Source organism: Trachinotus anak, unplaced genomic scaffold, assembly GCF_046630095.1.
Source record: "Trachinotus anak isolate AG129_WGS33_773 ecotype Australia unplaced genomic scaffold, CSIRO_AGI_Tana_v1 ptg000025l, whole genome shotgun sequence".
NCBI classification, from domain to species: domain Eukaryota; kingdom Metazoa; phylum Chordata; class Actinopteri; order Carangiformes; family Carangidae; genus Trachinotus; species Trachinotus anak.
In genome coordinates, this window is record NW_027273876.1 from 8,611,330 (window position 1) to 8,625,108 (window position 13,779).

Sequence of the window (13,779 nt, forward strand, 5' to 3'; positions counted from 1 at the left end):
CAATAAACAAAACCCAAAATGGCCATTAAAAAAAAAAAAGATGTGCTTGAAGAGAACAGTCTTTATAATCCTTAGTTATTCCCCTTAGAGGAAGTTTGCTGTCGGTAGAGCCTTTTAATCAATGAAATGAGATAAGATTTTATTGATCCCTGAGGGGGAAATTCCAGCGACACTTCTGCACAAGAAACAGGCCAAAGGAGCAGGTACAGCAGAAGAAGCAACACAAAATAAATTATATTACAAATGAAAATTAAAAACAGACATTGAAATTCTCCTCAAAAATAAAAATTTGTTGGTTTTTTTGGGGTTTTTTTTGTTGCAGTGGAATGTGAAATTTGGAAAGTTAGTATTTATTTTTAATCTCTAACACCCACCGCTAATGTGTTTTTGTGACATGAAGGAGTTGGCATCAGCACTGGTGGACAGGGACCGGGCCATCTGTGAAAAGAACGAGCTGCTGGAGAAATACTGCCACGAGGTGAAGGACAAGGCCGAGGCCCAGAAAGAACTGAGCCAGGCCTGCAAGGACATCGAGACGGTGCGCGAGGAGAGGGACGTGGCCCGCAAGGAGAGGACAGAGGCCATCATCCAGAGGGACCAGCTGCTGCGAGAGTATTACCAGGCCAGACAGGTAGCCAGACAGACGGGAGATTTATCATTACAAATGGAGGGATTGATTTATTCCTCTGACAATAATCCCTTCATCCCATCTCATATAGTAGTAGTAATGTTTTTTTCGGCAGCTGGCGGGTTTCCACACATTGATTTTGTTGAGAGATGTGTGTATCAGCCATCACACTATGTTTTAGTGTGATTGTCAGATTAATTGTGGTGAAAGCCCAGAGATTCCTGCATTAGAAAATTACCAGCAATTACAGTGAAAAGGTTCTGTCTGACTTTGAAGTGCACAAGAAAACTGTGCTGCATCTGAAAATGGATGATTAACCTTAACAACGGTACAGTATAGACTAATGGAATTAATTCAGCTTTGAACTTAATTAATGTTCTCTCTACACTTGACTGTGTCCTTGCTGTACAGTTATTAAAAGAAAGAGGGAGAGACAGCATGTGCTACAGATACAAAAGCACTTTTTGTGAAATGCACATTCATTATACTATTTCTGACCCACTTCAAACCACACCACCTAATCCAATCTATGACTGTTACGCTTTAAACTACCTTGACAAAACGTCATGCGTGAAAGCTGCTTTTTAGTTTGCACCAATTTATTTTAGGTGTTTATGGTTAAACATGATGAAAAATATCATCTTGAGTGAATTAAGTTGGGTTGTCTTCTTTTGAAAATTTCTCTAAACTCATAATGCACTAAATGCAAATCCTTTTTCCTTAAAGGCATCTAGTAAAACCTTCAGGCTGCATTTACAAATGCAAGTGGCATCATTGGAGTGGATGTGTCGCTACATACACAAGTGAGAAAATTAAAAAACAGTCCTGGAAGTCATGTTTAAGCAATGCATCAATGGGTTTGAAGCCTGAACACACCAACACACTGCACAACTGCTTATGATACCACGAGACAAGAGTTCATCTCTGCAAAGTTGCCATGGACAACAATTACAAGATTAAACAAAGAATGACACCACTCAGGGTATCACGAGGAATATTTGTGTTTGCATAGATTTGATTTGCAAATGTGGAGAGATGCCGGGTGCTGTAACAATGTGTTGCAGCAAAAGTTTAACTAGGTTCAACTTAGTGTCAGACAACTCTGTGTGTGTGCTTGTGTATCATGATCCCTGCTGAGCAAATGCTGTCGAGACTCAAGTGACTCATAAATGCAATGGAGCAAAACTATTTGTTGATGGGAAAACACTTCATTTCTAAATGATGAAATGAATCAAAGTCCTTCACATTGTTTCTATCATAACTATCATTTCACATATTTATCTGCCTACATCCTCCCAACACTTATATTCACTATCTTAACTATGCTACAACTCCTCCAGAAACAAGACTCTGCCACTGTGGACATGGAGCGAGCCAACAAGGAGATCGAGATGCTGAGGAAGCAGTACGAGGCCATCTCTCAGGAGCTGAAGGAGGCCCTGCAGGAGGCTGAGGTGGCCAAGTGTCGACGGGACTGGGCCTTTCAGGAGAGGGACAAGATAGTGGCAGAGAGGGAGAGCATACGGTAAGGAAGTGGCTCAAAAGATCGCTGTGTTTGTTATGTGGAAATATCTTATATTAACATTGCATGTTGGTGAAGAGAGACTTCGACTAAAATAGACTTGTTTACATTTTGTGTGCCGCCTTATGAAAATGTGTGCTTCTGTCAGCACGCTATGTGACAACCTGAGGCGAGAGAGGGACAGAGCCGTGAGTGATCTGGCAGATGCTCTGAGGAATCTGGATGACACGAGGAAGCAGAAGAACGATGCTGCGCGGGAACTCAAAGAACTAAAGTGAGTCATTCCTCCACGCTTTTTTTTGGTACCTCTTGCCCGGCTTATGCCATCCGCTCTATATTTAGGTTTAAAACTTGAATGCCGTTTTTTAAATTCCCCTTGTATAAGAGCTTTTTCTCCTCTTGTATGGGCATCCAGGATGCAGATTTCACACCAGATCTTTGGTGCCACCTGGTGGAGAAATCATGTCACAGACTGAGCAAAGTTCAGATTGCACCCAAATGTGACTAAACTAATTCAAGAGACTGATATTTTATGTTTGCTGCAGAGAAAAGATGGAGGACCAGTTAGAGGAGGAGGCAAGGTTTCGTCAGTTAATGGCTCACAGTTCACATGATTCAGCCATCGACACAGACTCAATGGAGTGGGAGACGGAAGTTGTTGAATTTGAGAAGCACAGAGTAAGAGCCTCTGTGACCTTAACATTGTCTCTAAAGCATTTTCAGTAAATTTCCTTTGAAAAAATAAAGGCTCAATATACAGTGAAAAGGTTTTGGTACTTATAATGTTTTGTCTTTTCTCAGGACATGGATTTGAAAGCACTTGGGTTTGATATTGCTGAAGGGGTAAATGATCCCTATTTACCTGGAGACTGTGGTATATTTGTCAGTAAGGTGGATAAAGGAAGTATTGCTGAAGGAAGATTAAGGTAAATGTCTCCCTGCTTTGCCACCTTAGTTAATAAAGCACATTTTATTATCACTGGGTAAACACCTGAGGTTTAGTTGGATGCCAAAACAAAATATTTTTTTATACTTTTGTATGCAGAATATAAACATTTTTTAACTTTTTTTTTTTTTAACAAAATATGCTTAACTACTCAGTGTGGTGTCTTTACCTGTATATAAATTATTGTCTAATATTATAAAAGTATCCTCATTTTACATCAAGATAAAATTCATTACAGAAGAAAAATCAAACAAGCCTAAAAATTCAACGATACCCAACACTTTTCGATTAGTACTCAGGAAGTATTGATGTTTGATATTCACTTCTACATTGTCTTTGTGTCCTTATTATAATTTTTTCATTTTTTTCTTTATTCATCAAATCATCTCTCTGTTCTCTCTGCACAGGGTGAACGATTGGTTGTTGAAAATTAATGATGTGGACCTGACTAATAAGGACAGGAAGCAGGTGATCAAAGCAGTGCTGAGCGGAGAGGGGGTGATCAATATGGTGGTTCGCAGAAGGAAGTCACTCGGGGGACGGATTGTTACTCCAATCCAGATAAACCTGGCTGGACACAAAGGTCAGCTTCTAGCTCCAATTCAGAAATAATGGCTGCCATTACAACTCCTGCTATAAACTAAATCAACTAAAGACAATTACAAAAAATACTGATGAGTAAATTTATTGCAAGATTATAAGTTGAATTGACAGGTGCTTAGCTATATATCTGCTTGTGATTTTGGATGATTAACATAAATATGATTTCTCATTCTCTCTGTCTCACCTCTCAGAAAGTGGCATAGGCCTGGAAAGCGGAGTGTTTGTTGCCATGTTGGCTCCCGGCAGTCCGGCTTCTAGAGACTGCACTCTTACTGTTGGTGACAGGCTGTTAGCTGTGAGTTTACAGCCCAAAAACATTATTGTTACATGGAAAGTGATTATTCTCATTTAAAGCCATGAGACAGCTGTTAGGCATTGACACTGGCCTCTAGTGCTCTCTACTGACCACAGGCATCTTCTGTTTAAATCAACAAGCATGCTGAACTTGTCACAAATCTGACTTGTGTCACAAATCTACACTACACCAACATCAGTATGCATTGTGAATCATTTACAAATTATTTACAAATTCACATGCAAATTTATTTTAGATCACCACAACTGATCGCTCATAATGAATTAGTGAATTTTGGGATTCTTATACAGAGGCCTTTGCAAAGCGGTGTATCTGTCATGTTGTAGTACGTTGTCCTTTCTGTGATTTGCTTTTACTTACACAACAGATCAATGGAATTGCCCTCGATAACAAGTCACTCTCTGAATGTGAGTCTCTGCTGAGGAACTGCCACGATTCTCTCAGCATCTCCCTCATGAAGGTGAATTCCTCAGACCTACAGCACACACACACACAAACTGCTGCTGATATCATCCCAGGTGTTGTGACATAGACCCAACGAAAAAAAAAGTACATGGAGGAGATGAATTTACAGTGCATTGTGAAAGTGTACCTGTGAAAGGTGTAAACAGTAATATTTCTCTTAAAATTAAAAAAGACATCAATAACAGTAGAGTAATGGTGACTTGGAAGCAACTGTGACTACACACTGTTTTGTCATAGTAGTGTTACACTATTGTAAATCCTAACTTCAACAAATTGAATTTTTATTTTGTGTAACTTAACTCACCAACAATACAGTTTCATAAATACACATTTTACTAGTGAAAAGGAAAAGATAACTTTTAATGTGAGGAATATCTTTTGGCATAGTTCATATCTCATAGTTCATATCCCACAAATTCGGTCTCACTCCCACTGTGAGTCACTGAGGTTGTGTTTGCAAAGATGATCAATATATTCTTTAGTTTCTTGATTTTTATATGTATAGTAAAATAAGTATTTATTTACCTCCCCTTCTCGACAGTTCTTTCCACAGAGCTGCTCTGGTCAGAGTTTATTTGAAAGTTTGAAAGACTCAGAAAAGACTTCCCGGCTGCAGCCCTGTGAGGTCCACGCAAGGAACTGCAGGAACTCCAAGCACAACTGCTCCACACAAACAGACATTTGCAGCTGTGACGGGGGTGGCAGAGGTGAGGAAGCATGTAAGGACACAGGAGACTCTCTGGAGAGCAGCAGCAGTAGTGCTCATTCCCACCACAAGCCCTTTTCCAATAGCTCTCTACACTCCCGCTCCCTTTCCACCTCACACACTCCCTCAGAGCCCCACCCAGACTTCTGCTATAGGAGGCAGGAGATCCACCATCGCCCCTTCACCTTCACCCCTGTGCTCTCTGACTGCAGCTCACCCCAGGCAGCTGTGGACCGAGTGCCAGGCTCACCAGCCAAGCCGAGCGGAGGCACGTGGCCTAAAGTAATAGCGGGAGCTTCGATTCCTGAGTACGCCCAATTGTCCATCTACAAAAAACCCCAACAGAGGAAGTCCATCTTTGATGTGAGTGCTTTCAGGAGACCTGAGGTGCCCCCTAAACTGGACTACATGTCTGTTTCCCAGTTGCCCAAGCACTCACCACAGAGCTCAATATCTGAATCCGCTCAGACACCCCCAACCCCGCCAGCGAGAAGCGACTCATTCAGGTTCAAACATCGGCAGCAGAACAGCTCGGCCTCGGACTCTACCATCACCACTGGCACTCCTCCGGCCTCCCCGGCTCAAGCTACAAGCCCACAGGACGAGGGAGAGGCAGGGAACCAGCTCTATTACACCGATGCTCCTTCAGGAGAGACCAAGAGCGCCGCCAAGAAACCTGCTGAGGAGGAGGGCAGTCGACACAGGGCAGAGGAGCGGGACAAGAGGAGGTACCGGCCAAAATCAGCACCGGCACTGCGGAGAAATGTGACTCCGTTACACATCCCTGCTCCCATGCAGGTAACTGAGATTCAGGCCTTATCTTATCTAGCATCCATTATGACACATGCAGGTTTCTATAAGCCACATGCTTCTGTCTTTACTTTGTAAATTCCTAGTAGGTCTTATTATATGAAAAAATTGGCTGATTAACTTATTTGATCAGCAAAAGTAATCGTTAATGCCAAACAGGATTATCACTGTGAGAATTTGACTGTGGGTCAAACAAAACAAGCAGTTAAAAGTCACTTGAGCTGTTGGAACTTCTAACATTTTTATAGACCAAATAATTGCTTTATTTAAAGAAAATGATTAGGGGAGCAATTGTCTGTTGCAACCTTAGCCTTATTGGCTGTTTTATTGCCTTTTACACAGGTACAGAGTTTTTCTAATGATGAGTACTCCCCAGAGCCGGTGGACTTGTTACGCTTTTCTCCTATGAGAACTAATCGGTACAGCATGCCCTTTGCACCTCCCAGCTACAACAGCATTGCAGCACGTAAGTCATCTCAATTAACCAATGAACCGAGATGTTCGGTTGAGTTTTCAGCCAGTTTTCCACCACCATCTGAGCACAACATGCATTTGTGGGTCAAAGAAGGAGTCTCTATGCTCTTTCACTCGTGATCTCCATAATTTATTTACATTTCATAATTATATACTTTTGTAAATTTTTTTTTGTCTGGCTGTGTCTGTGTTGAGTTTGATCTGCTCTCTTATTCTACTCCTTGTGATCTTCCAGATCCAGTACAGCGAGGTTTAGCCCCATGTCCTGCTGTGACGGCTGTGATGAGGAACCCGGTCTACACTGCCTGGAGCCATGAGATCCAGAGTAACAACTGTCCTCCAGCTTCCAGCTCAGGAGTCCACCCACATTCGCACACAAGGTGATAACATCTCCCAGTCTATTCATGGCCAGACTCTCTGCATTTTTCTTTGTGCACACTAATAGGCCTTTTGAACAGCAGACAATTTGACTTGACACAGGAGGAAGAGCACAGGTGTTACTAACAGCTTTAACATGGCTCTATTCAATTGAGGTGTCTCAGTAAGTGACATTGCGCTAGCACGCACAATGCCAGAACCTTGAGACTGAAGCAGCGAAATGAAATTCAGCCATCTTTCAAATTCATCATTATTTTTCCTGCTGTGGCATGTCAAAATGTTCTCTGTGAAAAAGACCAGCAGTACACATCCAGTGTTGTGTTAGTCCAGCTCCTCTTGTGAGTAATCATCAAATTATTCTTTCACCTTGAGTCTCTATTGTGAATTTCAGTATTCAAATGATTTGTTGATGAATAAACAACAATTTTGTTAATTAATAGTATCAAACATACAGAACATTCTTTGTTTGATATCATTGTAAATTGAATATCTTTGGATTTTGGCAGTGACAGTCAGACGAAACAAGTGTTTACTCTGCCCTAGATCTCATGAACAGATGGTCTAGAGCAAATTACATCTTGCTCAGAGTTGAATAATTGACCGCCCAGGGGCTTACTGAGGCCTTGTCTTCCACTTTTAGCCCCCAGCATCAAGGTCGCCTCAGCCTGGACCTTAGCCACAAGCGCACTGGAGAATCGACTGAGACAAGCTGCAGCCAGCCACCCCACAGCACCAACTCCTTGCCCTCCAGCGCCAGACTGGGTAAGTATAGTAGTAGGAGTCCTGGTTTTTGGGCAAATCATAATTTATGATATGTCCTGATCAATTGTATCTTCTCGTGATTAAAGGGTCAGTTTACCCAAATTACAAAAACATTTTTTTTCTCTTACTTTTAGTGGTTAATAGCCATGCATATAGTTTCAGTTAGCTTTAGTTATGCTATGAAATATCAGAATGATGTCCTGGTTACTTCAGTGTAAAAAGTTTTATTGGGGATTATTTTTTAGAAAATGGTAAGTAAGCAAAGGCATATTGCTATATATTTATAACTGTCAACACTGTGAGCAGGACTTGCTCTGCGGGTATTGGGATGGTGGCATAGATCTCAAAGACGGATATCTCAAACTGTGGGCAAGTAAAAACAAATCAAATCTCAGGGTTTCCCACAGTGTACTGAATTGAGCTGCCTCGCCTTTAACTAGAACTCCACCTTTTATACACATCAAAGTCTGTTTACAGGTCTTGGGGATTACCACTGCATATGTGAAAAAAGTTGTATAAAGCCTTTTGTGGCTCCAGAGAGCTGCAGCAAGTCTGATAAATTGGCTCAAATGTTGGTTGGGGCTGAAGAAGAATTTAGGGCTGTGTGGTTGAAGGAAGTGAGTTTACCCCTGTTGTCTGCTCCTCTTCTCTGCTTGAGGCTGTTAGCTTGAGGCTACATTAACCAGGACTAGCATGAAATACCCAAATCTCCTCCAAACTGTCAGCTATGGAATCTCATTGTGGGTAATATAGGGACCAGGTTTTGACAAGTAACACAAATGTGTGGGAAAAAAAACACATTTCTGATCCTGATGCACCTACTTTTTTTTAAACTGTTGTTCATGAGTCTGAAAATGTCAGAGGAGTGCAGGGCTAAAGTGGTGGAGACTATTCTCATTAATGTCAGAGGAAATTACACTTTTACACAGTTGTCTTTTTTTGAAATATAACATTACCATCGGTGAAAAGGGGCAGCAGCATTGCTGTATATCACACAAACAGGAAAGTTCTCTTATTTAATGAGTGGTTCAACCGTCATCTAGCAACTAAATTGGCCAAGCGACAAGATGCAACGTGATCTGTCTGACTCAGCTCAGGTGATCACAGTGACTAATTGACCACATCAAACATTTGCTTTGTTGTAATTAATCAGAGCAGTGGGTTGCAGTGTCAGGGAAAACTGTTTATCACCTTCACTCAGCAATTTCCTGTTGAAGTTTAAATCTCCTCTGTTTTCTTTAGGCTCCTTGAGTACTTTACAGTTTAGGGCAGAACGCATCAAGATCCCTCCTACCCGTTATCCCCGCTCCACTGGATCTGACAGAGGTACAGCTCCATTGTCTGATAGTAAGCTTTACAGCGCCAAACAGAAAGTCTGAATTTATTCCTTTCTCTTGCCACTTCAGGCTCTCTCTCACATTCAGAGTGCAGCAGCCCGACACCTCCAATGTCCCCTGTCAACCTGGAGACATCGTCTTTCACTAGCAGCCAATCACAGAGCTCCATTTCCACCCAGCCCAGGATATCAGTCAGCCCTGCTCCAGTTGGTGACAGAAGGAAGGATGGGTATGCCAGCCCCATCGTCGGGGTCGTTATGCTCCCATCATTCAGCAGAACATGTCATGTTTTCCACCATTTGTCTGTGCTTCTGTCTGGTTCATTGTGATTAAGCTTTTGTAAAGCTGTAAACAAAGCTGTGAGCCTCCATCTCATACCGTTACAACACAGACTTACAATCTATCATTTCATCCTCATCTCTTTCCTCTCTGCTGCTGTTCATTATAACCTGAAATCTTTCTCTCCTGGTTTGGGTGATCACACTCTCTTTCCTCTCTCCATCTTATTCTCAGATTTGTCTCTTATAACACTTCCTCTGTCAGACTTCCACTGGCAGTTAAGCCCAAGTTCTTCTCTTTAAGAAGCTTGAGGTTTGTCCTGTGCTACTTGTAGCAGATACACTTCATGAGTGTGTCTCTCAAGACCTTCTGTGTAAAAATTGCAAATATAAATGTTATATTCGAGCCTTGCTTAGCAGCAGTAGTTTAGATTTGCTTGATAATCTCAATATGAAAACTAATGGATGTGTATCCCTTTAAGTCATTGTCTTTTGTCTGCTTGTTATTTATTCAGAACACTTTTGAATTTTGTATGATTGCATGACTTGAGTTGCGTCCTGAAATGCACTTGGCATGTCCCACAGAATTCCCATAGCTTATTGTTGAGACCTTTCTAAAGTTAGCAATGCATCTTTGACGTAAAGAAGTCATGCAGAGAGCTACACTGACTTGAAACATCAGATTACAGGCAACGAATTGAATTTAGTTTGCAGCTAAGATCAGAATTGCATGTTGTATCCTGTCAACAGTCTTCATTGTTTCCCACAGATGTCAGCACATCACAGTTGTACAAAATGTTCCTCTTTTTCCTCTGAAGGCCGTACTTGGAGGAGCCACGCAATGTGACAGTACAGAAAGGAGCTGAACCACTGGGGATCTCCATTGTGAGTGGGGAGAATGGCGGAGTATTTGTGTCCAAAGTGACAGCAGGCAGCATCGCACACCAAGCTCGTTTAACGTATGGAGACCAGCTCCTTGAGGTACAGCAGCCACGACACTTCAACTAAATATCTAACCATGGTTTATCATTTTGTCGTGTTTCTAATAAGACACTGCTGTTTCCAGTTTAATGGAATCAACCTTCGCAATGCCAACGAGCAGCAGGCAAGACTGGTGATCGGGCAGCAATGTGACACTGTCACCATTCTGGCCCAGTATAATCCTCACATGTTTCAGCTGGGGAACCACTCTCGCTCAGGGTAAGAAGGAGAAGAAGTAAGAATACCACAATAATGACTTACAGAGATTTGGGTGATGAAGTTTAGATCATTTAGTTAACTTTCTGGAAGATAAGTCTGGCTATGCTGTGCTATGGATAATTGTTTTCAATCAAATGTGAGAAAATGAATGGAGTAGTTCTGCTACGTACAGTTAGTGCATGCAACACCTAACACTGTGTACACAGAAAACAAAACCATATGAGTACAAAATGAGTACAGAACATGCTGCAGGGCCAAACAACAGTGGGGCAAAATTGATGGGTTATGTAACTGAGACAAAGTAAGAAATGCAAACACAAAATGTAGAATGAATATTCAAAACAACACAATGTTTGCATGAACTATAAATGTGCTTAAACGCTGAGTATTGTATTGCCTTTTTTTAAGGGTGACATTGTCTCTGTAACTCAATGATTAACTTTTATTTTAAGTATTTTAAGTTATTTTGAGTCAGTGAGTGATTTGCAGAGAAATGTATTTGACTCCACTTCTGTTCTCCTCAGTTCTCGGATGGAGTCCATCAGCAACCAAGCGACACCACACGGCAGTGGAGCCACCACCCCAGACAATCACTCCATCGTCGATACCCTGAGTGAGCAGGACGAGGGCACCATGACGCCGCCGTCCAAACAGACGACTCCTGCCACCAGCCCCCACAACTCCTTCAGGTAAGACTGTAAAGTATTACTGTTAAGGCTCATAGTGATGTTTCTATTTTCTGTGTCTTTTCATATTTTGTGGTCAATGATGGCTGATGACCATTTTGCATTACTATGACAAATAAATTTGAAAAATCCTCAAATCTTAAGTAGACACCATGGCGAGGATGAAATTCAAACCCTGACTGAGTTTTTTTCTTTAGGCTCCCTGGTTCAAGTTCACACAGGGCTGCAGAGCCTCGACTGGTGAGGCTGAAGAGGATCCAGGTGGAGCTGGGAGTGCAGATCTGTGGAGGAAACCTTTACGGCGTCTTCGTGGAGAGTCTGGATGACGACAGTCCTGCTAAGAGTCCTGATGGCCTGCTGCCTGGAGACTTGCTACTGGAGGTACCTGCAGTGCTTATCAATCACAATACAAACTACTTGGTCAGATGGTGTGAACACATTTTGGACATAATTCAGGAATAATGGCCTCTGCCTGCCCTTTGCACCAGATGATTCACTGTGACTGAACAAAAGCAAAGTTTAAGAACTGCTCCATTTTAGCAGATTCAGTAGCAGCACTTTTGAAAGACTGTGTAAAGTACAACTTATGTCCTTTTATATAACTGTTATTTTGTTGTTTTGTGCATTGTTTCGCATGCTTTTACCAAAAATTGAGTCATTCGTGTTGGCAGCCAAGCTCAGTGTCCTGTTGTCAACTGTGTAACTGATGTTTTCAAACAGTACAATGGCGTCAGCATGAAGAATAAAACAAAAGAAGAAGCTTACTTGGAAATGTTGAAACCAGCTGAAACAATCACATTCAAGGTCCAGAACTGTGTGGACAACCTTGCTGTGATCAAAGAGTCCCCCAGAGATGGATTTTTTATAAGGTACGCTAAATATTCACTCTGTCAAATAATCCAAGCCAGGGCAAAAAGTAGATCAGGTTTAGCTTTAGATGGTGTTGTGCACATTTGGGTTTAGACATCACCATAACCACAACCACAGTAACTTGATGTTTGGCTTAACAAAAATAACTTTAAAGGAATTCTCTCATCTTGTTTTGGTAATTTGTGTTTTTAGTCAAGGCTGAACCTATGAGAGGGTTGAATTTAAACAGAATGTGTCTTATAGGCTCTCCTCATAGTCATCTGTGAATTAATCTGTCAGTCTGTTATGTCCTTCTGTTAAAACGTATTCATCATATCTGCTTTGTTGTTCATCTCTTGTCAGAGCACTTTATGAGAGGGTTGCTGAGGTAGAGCAAGAACTGAGCTTTAAGAAAGACGACATCCTGTATGTTGAAGACACACTACCAAACGGTAATTTTGGCTACTGGATGGCCTGGCAACTCGATGAGAATGCACAGAAGCTGGAGAAAGGGCAGATTCCAAGTAAATACATGTAAGTTCAGATTATACTCTTCTTTTGCAGCCCCGGTTATGTAATTACTGCTGTCAAGCTATCATTTGTAATGATCTAGCCCATTCTCGTTATCTTCATGAATCTGAATGAGCACTTCCAGTATTCATCAATCTTATCTGTTAAAGAACAGCAGTGTGATCACAGTTGAGTTTCTGTAAACGTGCTGATATGTCTCCATAAGGATGGACCAGGAGTTCTACAGGAGACACAGCATGGCCGATATAAAAGACGATAACGGCACCAACAAGACTCTGTCTGCTGCTGCACGGAGGTCCTTCTTCCGCCGCAGGCTGAAGCACAAACGCAGTGGATCTAAGGATGGGAAGGATCTCATGGCTCTGGATGCCATCAGCACAGATTCTTTACCCATCACAGAGGGTAACACACACACAAAGCAAAAGCCACATAATGATCAGATCGTAACTTAATTACCATAGTGTCCTGCTCTCAAAATATTAAAACATTGGTAAAAGGAAAGATGTATTTGTGGGAAGGTATATTCAAGTGAATGTAGTTATTGTAAAGAGGAGCAAACTTTAAATTTTCTATCTCCAGTTTACTGTGTTCACATCATCTTGCAAGGAAGAGAGAGAGAGAAAATTTCAGGAGAAAGAAACATGAATTAAGAGAGGGTATATTAGAGGTTGAGCTGATTCACCTAAATACTTAAGTGTCTCATTGGGCTGAAACACAGCTGTTTTTCAGATTTACTGAAAAAGTTAATATTTTGAAGATTTGTATCCATAGCAGTGAAATGAAGCTAATGAGAAATTTAAAAAAAGTATTTTTCGTAACTTCAGCAAATCTACTTACTTTTTCCTACCAGGCTGTCTCAGTTATAGGCCCCCAACAGCCTCAAGTTTAAAGAATGAGGCTCGTGACCAAATAGAAAGATCTGACACCAGATGCATTAAACTCTGTGTAGATTCATGACAATGCTAAAGGAAACACAATTATTTCTATTTATGAAACTTCAAATTGTTTTTGCTGTGTCAACAATGAATGAAGCTCAGTGAAGTGGCTGTTTTGTTTTTTGTTACGTTCTGTGTCTCCTCTTTATTTTGCATTTTCACATCACTGTATCTAACTTGACTCACTTGAAAAAAACATGCATATGCAAGGTCAAAAGAAGGTGTGAGCTGTGCACAGTTTCACCGTGCATTCTGTGTAAAATGTGCCATTTCATGTGCGGAAAATGGCGTATGCACGGTTTTTGTGTGTACGCATCATTTATGCATCTAGAACCTGGATGGGAATTCACATG

General features: G+C 41.4%; 1 protein-coding gene across 2 annotated transcripts in view; it reads left to right on the forward strand.

The window, feature by feature from the left end:
* The window catches only part of LOC139608756 (disks large homolog 5-like), a 33,789-nt gene that overhangs the window by 13,211 nt on the left and 6,799 nt on the right, over positions 1-13,779 (forward strand). For both annotated transcript variants that reach the window (XM_071462803.1, XM_071462804.1), the window contains exons 8-28: positions 401-631; positions 1,969-2,153; positions 2,299-2,424; positions 2,696-2,828; positions 2,952-3,076; positions 3,504-3,679; positions 3,891-3,994; positions 4,383-4,475; positions 5,022-5,984; positions 6,339-6,462; positions 6,706-6,850; positions 7,489-7,610; positions 8,853-8,936; positions 9,017-9,176; positions 10,044-10,206; positions 10,292-10,425; positions 10,950-11,114; positions 11,309-11,492; positions 11,832-11,980; positions 12,324-12,494; positions 12,697-12,893. In XM_071462803.1, the coding sequence (XP_071318904.1) occupies positions 401-631; positions 1,969-2,153; positions 2,299-2,424; positions 2,696-2,828; positions 2,952-3,076; positions 3,504-3,679; positions 3,891-3,994; positions 4,383-4,475; positions 5,022-5,984; positions 6,339-6,462; positions 6,706-6,850; positions 7,489-7,610; positions 8,853-8,936; positions 9,017-9,176; positions 10,044-10,206; positions 10,292-10,425; positions 10,950-11,114; positions 11,309-11,492; positions 11,832-11,980; positions 12,324-12,494; positions 12,697-12,893 (3,934 nt within the window). The remainder of the gene's footprint in view (positions 1-400; positions 632-1,968; positions 2,154-2,298; positions 2,425-2,695; positions 2,829-2,951; positions 3,077-3,503; positions 3,680-3,890; positions 3,995-4,382; positions 4,476-5,021; positions 5,985-6,338; positions 6,463-6,705; positions 6,851-7,488; positions 7,611-8,852; positions 8,937-9,016; positions 9,177-10,043; positions 10,207-10,291; positions 10,426-10,949; positions 11,115-11,308; positions 11,493-11,831; positions 11,981-12,323; positions 12,495-12,696; positions 12,894-13,779) is intronic.